This window comes from Macaca nemestrina, chromosome 14 (assembly GCF_043159975.1).
Source record: "Macaca nemestrina isolate mMacNem1 chromosome 14, mMacNem.hap1, whole genome shotgun sequence".
In the NCBI taxonomy this organism is placed as follows: Eukaryota; Metazoa; Chordata; class Mammalia; order Primates; family Cercopithecidae; genus Macaca; species Macaca nemestrina.
This window is the reverse complement of record NC_092138.1, coordinates 23,473,797-23,482,805: the sequence shown is the minus strand read 5'-3', so window position 1 is coordinate 23,482,805 and position 9,009 is coordinate 23,473,797. Positions and strand designations below refer to the sequence as shown.

Sequence of the window (9,009 nt, the reverse complement as noted above, 5' to 3'; positions counted from 1 at the left end):
AAGAAGTTCCCTACTATTGGGAAGGAAGTAGATGTAATCATTTATATGCTTATTTTGTCAACTAAGGAGGAAAAACTTGCAAAGGAAGTTTTGATATATGTATTAGATTTTTATCAGAATACAAATAAATGGTCATAGATGACAATTTTCACCTAAAGAATACAAATAAGTTGATCTATGTTCAGTTACCAATCTAACTAGGGTAAATGTCTTCTGATAGCAACTAAAGTTAACAATGTCTTCCTTTTAAAACCTTTCTAAGAGCGCCCTGCAATCACACCTTCTAGCAACAGCCATTTCTCTTGAATTAGTAAGGTGGCTACACCGCCAGTTTGAGCTATTTTCCTTCAGTCCTGTAGTCCATCTCTCCATGGGATTCTCCAAATGCTAATAAAAATCAATTTCCCTGACAAAAGAACACATACACGAATTTTTTTTTTTTTTTTTTTTTTTTTTTTTTTAAGAAGAGGGTCAGGGAGCATCTGACAGACGTTTTTAAAGGAAGGAGATAGCTACTTGCATGGGACTGCATTTTAGTTATGCTAAAAGTGATGGAAGTTGGTTTGTATTATTCTACCACCAACACCCAAACCACCTGCCCACGGAAACCCCTGCCGGAGACCGAAGTTTACCCAAACAGCGCTCGGCAAAGCTCTGCCATAAATTCAAAACTAACTCTGCTGGGCCCGTGGGGGTTGCGAGAGAGGGACCGAACGTGAAACCCGGGGAGCCCCGCGTCTCTTGCCTCCGAAGGTTTTCCGTGATCAGTGTCCCCTTCTCTGCTGCAATCGGAAGTGCCTGTCACCTGCGGATCTGCCCGACTTTCCCAGTCGGCCCTTCTCCTCTGCCCAGTTCGGACAGTCTCCAATTCCCCGTCGCAGCCCCGGCCGCCTCGGAATCCCTCATCCCCAGCCCCCGCCCCACCCCCCGCCTCCACCGCATCCCCTCCCCGCGGTCCCAGCCTCTCCAGGCGCTGCTGGGCGCTGATTGGCGGCTGCGCTGACAGCAGGCGGGGCCTGGAAGTCGCGGCCAAGCCCGCCCTCGCGTATAAGCCCCTCTCAGCGCTCTCTCTCCATCTCTCCCCTCTCTTTCTCTCTCGCTGCTCCCTTCCTCCCTGTAACTGAACAGTGAAAATTCACATTGTGGATCCGCTAACAGGCACAGATGTCATGTGAAAACGCACATGCTCTGCCATCCACACCGCCTTTCTTTCTTTTCTTTCTGTTTCCTTTTTTCCCCCTTGCTCCTTCTCCCTCTTCTTTGTAACTAACAAAACCACCACCAACTCCTCCTCCTGCTGCTGCCCTTCCTCCTCCTCCTCAGTCCAAGTGATCACAAAAGAAATCTTCTGAGCCGGAGGCGGTGGCATTTTTAAAAAGCAAGCACATTGGAGAGAAAGAAAAAGAAAAACAAAACCAAAACAAAACCCAGGCACCAGACAGCCAGAACATTTTTTTTCACCCTTCCTGAAAACAAACAAACAAACAAACAATCATCAAAACAGTCACCACCAACATCAAAACTGTTAACATAGCGGCGGCGACGGCAAACGTCACCCTGCGGCCACGGCGTCCGCCTAAAGGGATGGTTTTCTCGGCAGCGCAGCTCTTCGCCGACCACCTTCTTCACTCGTGCTGAGCGGGATTTTTGGGCTCTCCAGGGTTCGGGCTGGGAGCAGCTTCATGACTACGCGGAGCGGGAGAGCGGCCACACCATGCGAGGTAAGCGAGTCTGCAGGCACCGAGGCTCCCCGAGTCCGGCCAACTCCAGCCAGACGGGGAGATGGGGGAGGGGAGGGCACCCAGTCTAAGGGGAAAGAGGTTGTCCAGGCGCAGCTTCCCGAATTCGCTTTCGCAGGTGGGGCTGCAAATGGCCTGGGCGTAGAAAGTTGTGGGAAGGTGTTGATGCCTTTCGGGAGTTCTGGAGGGACGCGGGAGGGCGCTTTTTTGGAGAGGGGAGACAGGCTACTTGGTTCCTACCAGTCCTTGAGTTGCACTGCATCATTTTTGCTTGTCGCTCTCGGGTGCGGAAGCGGACGCGGGATGGAGAAAGCCGAGAGAGGGATGCCTCTGGACAGGAGCAGTTTGGAAGTGCCCCGCGCGCAGTGGTCGCCGGCCGGGGTTGGGCGCGCGGGGCGCACCGGCCGGGGGCAGGGTGGACACGCGCGGGCACACACTCGCCAGATTACGAGGCCCACTAGCGTCCTGGCCAGCAGGCATGTCCCTTCGCAGGAATAGCAAGCAGAAGAGCAGTGCTGCGAGGCTGGATGCGGCTGAGGGAACAGTTCTCTGGCGCGCGCCTTCGTGCCTGCGCTGCGCCCTGGCCAGGTCCTCGTGCCCGAGCCCGCGCGGCCCAGGGAGTAGTGCGACCCTGGAAAAGTTGTAATGAGAAAGTTCTGGAGGCTTGGAAAGGCCACACTACTCACGGCCAGAGAGCCATGGGCTCCGGCTCTTTTGTCAGATAAAGGGCCAGTAGTGGAAGGAGGTGCTGGTGCACCCTCGGGCCAGGACCCTCGCAGTCGCAGGCGTTGGCGGCGGCGGGACCCCCGGGCGAGCTGGGGTCTGTGGGGATGCGCGCCAGGGACTGTAGCGTTCCACCTGCTCCGGCTGAACTCTGGGCCTCTCGAAGGGCTGGCGGGTGGGTTTCGGGGAGTCACTTGGTCTCCTCTCCTGCCTTGCTGGAGACCTCAGGTTTCCTTCGCGCTGTGCTCGGCCTTTCTTCACTCTTTTACTGAAGAGCCAGGCAGGTGTCCGCCTGACATGGGGATCTGTGCAAGCTCTGGGCACCCACCCCCACCCCCAGTCTCTCTTCCTGGCCACACCGCTGTTCATCGGGGGTTCTTCTCTATCCTTCTCAAGTACCCCTGGGTCTTGACAACAGAAAGTTAGTAACGGCCAGCTCCAGACCTTCCTGCATCCCAGACTCGGAGAGAGGTGGTCTAGGCAGGGAGCACTTGGGAGAGTTGGGATACAATCACTGGTCTCCTCCTTCCACTGACTGTGATCCTTTCCCACCCACTCCCCCTGTTCCCCTCGAGGAGCACCCCAGGAGGCAGCGGGTCTCACTCCCACTCCCTCCTGCACGCGGTAAGCCCCGAGCCTGAACTCAAGGGTTTGCTGACTGGACGCTGAGATGTGTCAGGAAAGGGAAGGAGAAGAAGGAACGGAGAGAGATTGTCCATGGGGGAGGGGGTTGACTGTAGATAAGAAACAAGGACGTCCTGATGGGATGGTCTTGATTGGCCGGCTCGCTGGGAGTGGGGCACCCGTGTGTGTGCGCGCTGGCTCCAGCTGATTGTACCGGTTGGGGGTTGGTTACATGCTCCACTGTCTAAATTCTTTCAAGAAACTATACTTGGGCAATTGGCGAGCCGAGAACCTTGGCTTAGTAAGAGACGCCCAGTCTTTTGTTTTTCTTTTCTAGCCCATCTCACCATCCCATCCATTCTTTCGGTTTCACCCGTCCCAGTCTGGAGCTGCCAGTTCGTACCTCCACTTCTTCCCTTCTAACTTTCCCCCTGTGGCTGGGTTCATACTTTCTTGGAAACCATGCTCCATCTCAATTCGGACCCGGCACTAGGACCTAGGGCATAAAAGCCGCTCACTCCTTACATGGTAGAATGGAGTGCGGCGCGGGGTGGGGGTGGGTTGTAGCTTGATCTAGCCTCTCCTGAAGGAGCAGTTTGCAGATGATTGTCCCAGTTCGCCACGGCGGTCTCTTTGAGGACTCCAGAAGCTGGAAGGATTGAAAGCCAGGCGCTGGTCCTCATGCTTACCTTGAGAAAACCAGTTTAAGCCCACAGACCTATCCCAGAGAGCGCCAGCCTAGCCAGGCGTCCGAGGACCCCTTACAACTTCTAATTTGAGGCAGCTCTCAGGCGGCCTTAGGGGAACGCGCTGGAGAAAATGTAAGCTTAAAAGATGGCCAGGTCGCTCTATCGCCCTTCCTGGTTGCCCTTTCCTGACCCCTAGTGTCTTTCTTTACTACCTCTTCATATTATCTCCGGACAGTGCCCTTCCGCAGTATGAGAGGCTGTTCCATAAGAATGGGATTCAGAAAAGATCCAGGCTACTCTGACGTCTTGTGGAGTTGGGGGTTGAACTTGAGAGTGAACTTGAGAAGTGAAAGCGGGAAAAGAATCAGCTTTCGCTCGTGCGGGGCTCCTAAGCACCCTCTGTCGGGAGAGGGACGGTTTTAGACCTGGGCTTTACCGTGGGCCCACTCCATTTCCCTCATCCACACGCGCGCGCTTTCCATTCCCAGGTGGTCCTAGTTAGCGCCTGGGCTCCACAGTTTGCAGCTGACAACTGTCCTGAATCAGGGCGCTTTGCGCGATGGAAAGGTGATCTGGGATTCAGTGGTCTCCTTCGGGGCCAATCCAGCAAACCTATTCCCACCCCCATACTCCTCCCCCGCCTAGGGCATTTAAGAGACTTTATCCCCAGGGAAGCTACGGGGAAAGAAAGGGGTTAAGAGTCCCTGATCTTTGACGTCCTTGTCCTGCCCCACGGCTGAACTGAGTCCCGGACACAGCGCGGTGGCTTACTCTGGCCTGGGGCGGAGGAGGTTGTATTTGGTGGCGCACAAAGCCTTTCATCCTTTGTCTGTGAGAGGGTACCACAGAAGTTCAGACAGGCTTCTCCGTAGATTTCACTACTGAAAGGAATAACTTCTGAAGGCAGAAGGGAGGACCTTTAATTGGGCCCATCACTAGGTGAGAAAGAAGTGAGCTGAGGTGTGGGTTTCAAGGGTCCTTCTTGAAAGATCTGTGGGCTGTTTATTACACAGGGGCGCGGAAATGGAGTTTTCAGTCCTGCCTCCACGGAAAACCCCGCTTCCAAAAACAGGGGCACAGATGTCGTCGCAATCAATAGGTGATTGTCGCTAGGGCGGATTAGAAATCTGGTTTTATGCTTGCTATAAACAAGGATTGGGTCTGGCTTTTTGAAAGTCTAGTATTCCTCTCTTATTTGCAGGTAGTTAATTTTTACTAAGTGCTAAACTTTAGAAAAGAGGCGGCTTGCTTTTAGAGGTATGGCAGCCCTTCAGAAGTATGGAGCTCTGAATGTCCTGCTGGCAGAGCCTTTAGATTTCCTAAACAAGTTGTCTCTCTTAATTTCCTCCACAAGTTCCAATTAAATATTTCTAACCAACATTCCACCTCCCGCAATTAAAAAAACATTGCTGGAAGGACATCTCTGTTAGTAGTCCATTAATAATTGCTCATTAAGTAATCATCAGTACTCTGTCTTCATTCCAAGAAACGTAATTATTCAAACAGTTTAAAAGGAAATTCTGAAGCTGTATTTCAAGTATTGATGAAATAATATATAGCCATAAAAATAAAATATTTTCTTAAATGGTACCTTCTAGTGACTCTGTCCTCCTTCCTCCCCCAGCATCATGGGTGAGTTTGTAACAAGTATTATGACACAGGAGTGCTTGACATACTGGACTTCTGGGATAGGTATTGTTACCACCAAGGCTTTTACTTTTCAATATTTTCTAACAATCAGAAATTGGGAAACCAGGAGGAAAATGTAGATGAAGAAATTGAGCAGCAAACTTTATAAACCTGAGGGACACACGATTAAAACTCCTTTGTTGACATTTACTTAAAACTTACTAATCTTTGGATTTTCTGTCAACCACAATATAGCATTTGCTCATTAGAGAATCCCTAAAAGATGAGTTTTTGCATCATTATTAAAGTGGTTTATGTGATCATTTAACATACATAAAAACATTATTTTATACTCTTAACCAAATATGAATGTTAACATTTACTTATTCTGGCAGCAATTTGATAACACCGAACTATGATCAGCCATAAAAACAACTATTCAGGAGTGTATTTGCATAGATTATATTTTAAACGAAGTGTTTCCAAGCCATGAAACCTAATTTTACAGGAACAAAAATTTTATTACACCAAAAATTTACAAAGTTTTTGGGTTGGTCTTCATGAAAATGACATTTAAATCTCATAATACCTACTTTTTCCCCCAAAAGTAGTGTATACACAATTGTCAATAGGGATTTAATATGATTTGATACACAAAGCTTTTCTACATAAAAAGATAAGTAAATTGCTTTTTCAGCTATGACATCACCTTTTATAAAACTGTATTCACCTTTTAGAAATACAAGACGGCCTATATGGTTTTTAGACCTCTCATTACAGTAGTTCTAAGATATAAAAGTATAAATCACAGCACATTACTAGATTATTCCATTGCAATTAATAATATACCTCTAATTGAAAGTACATATTATAGCATTCAATTAATAGTTTAACATTATAACTTTAAAAATCATTAGTTAAAAAATTATATATGTATGGGTCTGCTGGGATTCTGCAAATCTGTATATAAAGTGAGGCTTAAAATTGTGAACAATAATATCAGTGCCACTGTGCATTGGTGAAATTTAAGCCTTACAAGTAAACATATTAGGAAATAAGAATTAATTCCAAAGTGAAGACTGTCAAATTCTGGCCAAATTGAAACACGTCAAAGGTTCATGAGCACATACGTTGTGAGTGCAAAAGTTATTAGTGATTGAGGTGACATTGTAATAATATGAGAGGATAATTTCTTTAGACTAAACTATTTCTGTGTTTATTCTACAAAGATAAAAAAAAGTAAAGGCTTCATTTATATTGGCATTAGTTTAATTAACATTAACAAAACATTTATTGTGATGTTAAAATATATAGAAAAGTAAATATTAGAAATGGAAATTGTGCTTAATAGTTAATGTATGTTTTTTATTCTAGATGTAGTTCTGTTATTCTATCTATTCTTATCTAAAGGATAGAAATCAAGCCGACTAATGAAATAAATCTTTTGTGATATAATGAATGATGACCTTTGATGAAATAAGCACTCTAAACAAAAAGTATTATTCCTGTAATTTTTTAATCATCTTCCAATTACAGCTTTTTGCAAATATTTATCTTACTTTGAATAGAATCTCTGACTTAACAGAATCCCCAGCAGATAATAGCAGTCTTTGGAGGCGTCTGTTGATACACACTGATACGCAATATGTATATGTATGTGCCTATAACCACCCACTCAGACAAGAAGAATGAATATTTGAGAGAGAAAATCATTCTTATCTTTGCTTTCACAATCCAGACTTCCAAACTCAAACATATTTAGAGAAACAGAAGCAACTTTCCAGAGCATTCAAAGGGAAGATATGAATACACGTGGTACTAGAGTCTCATAAAAAAAGAAACTGTTAATAACATCTATTTATAAATAATCTACACAAAACTCCATTATACTACCTAATGATAATTAGAGGGAAAGGGAATCAAAGAATTCAGGACTGCCAAGTAAATAAAATATTCCCTCTCAAATTAAGCAACAAATTCATAGATAACAAGGTTTATGCCATGAATTTGAAGGATGTTTCCTTTGTAGCACAAGACAAAGGAAGCATAGAGGAATAAATATTGATTGAACTAATCATCTGATGAATAGAAATGAGATTTACCAGTGCACCAATATAATAGGCTGTGTTAACTAGTTCTTTCATAGCGCATATGCTGCCCTTTCAACCCCTGACCCCATGCATTCAATTCTTAATGAGGGAAACCACAGGTGTTATAACGGCATTTATAGTGAATCAAGCTACATATAATAACCATGTGGTTAACTAATGGCACTGGGGGTAGATTCTTATGAAAGGAAATATTATGATCATAATGTGACAAAATTATTGTATATTTCAAACCACCTAGATTTTTGGCTTGCTCAGGTAACCTCTAAAATATATCTATGTGGTCATTAATATCTCAAGTCCCAGATTTGGTGGCTCTGTAATAAGTGCAAATTTATTAGTGCATATCTGAGGAGCGAGAATTATTCAATAATATTCTGCCCACGTTGTTGTACACCTTGCATAGTAAGCATTTAAAACATTAAAAAATAACACTTAGAAGGTACAGTATTTTATACTCAATATGTCATGCATGCTGCTTGGTTAGTAGTTATTTTATAAATTTTGTAAATAGATTACAACTTTATAGTAATAATTAAATGATACATTTTGTGTTAAATTTACATTAGGATATTCTTGATACAGGCAAGTTTTTACAAAACCCAAACCGAACATCTTGCCTCTGCCAAAATATGAGGCTAAAATCTTACTCAAAAATATGCTCTTATAAAAGAACAAAAGTAATTTGCTTTGACTTAAGCATGTTCACCTCTGCGTAGTAAATATTTTATTAACTGGCTGGGTATGCTGTCATTAAAATTACTAGAATGGGTATTTATTAATGTCATTTTTTGTGTGATTAGTTATGATATCATGTGGTCCTGGCTTATATTTCTCCAATTTAGGAAAATCACGGACATCAGTAAAGAAAGATCAAATTAATCTGGTTGTTTACTAAATTATGCTTTTCTTACTACCCTACTTATTACTTTGTGCTCATATGAACCAAATATCTTGGCACTGTAGAGTATATGAAAAACTTGGGACACTTAAAGAAAACTCTTACATAGTTTACCTCATAGTAAAGCTTTTTTCAATAAATATTGCAATAAATTAATTTTAAATTGTGTATTTAAAAAATTCTCACTCAATTGCTCAATATAGAATTCTTCTTTTAAAGACTGCTACACCATTAACTGAATTTCACTAGATTATGTTGTAATCATGTGACAACCAGAGATATACAATATTTTAGGACTGAATTAGATGTACAAATGGTATTCTGAATTTAAGCACAAAATTATCCTTAAAAAAGAAACAGCAAGAGCTTTTTAAAAAGGCCTTGGCATTTATAACCAGAACTTGGCATGAAATAAATGAGTATTATTAGCTGCAAAAAATGTAGATTTATTTAATTTTAATTTTCTGACCAGCTTTATTTTGTTTTGTTTTGTTTTAATATTTTCAAATACAAATGTCTCTCCTTATCTGAAACCAACTAAGCTTGATTCTCATCTGTTCTGAAAACTTTGTCAAACTCATTGATCAACTCATTTT

The 9,009-nt window shown here is 43.7% G+C and overlaps 1 protein-coding gene across 1 annotated transcript in view; it reads left to right on the top strand.

Annotated features, from left to right (window-relative positions):
• The first annotated feature begins 1,029 nt into the window (after positions 1–1,029).
• LOC105498683 (RAR related orphan receptor B) overlaps positions 1,030–9,009 on the top strand; it is a 194,067-nt gene continuing 186,087 nt past the window's right edge. Inside the window, exon 1 of the mRNA XM_011770940.3 lies at positions 1,030–1,721. Within this exon, the coding sequence (XP_011769242.1) occupies positions 1,715–1,721 (7 nt within the window). The 5' untranslated portion in view covers positions 1,030–1,714. The remainder of the gene's footprint in view (positions 1,722–9,009) is intronic.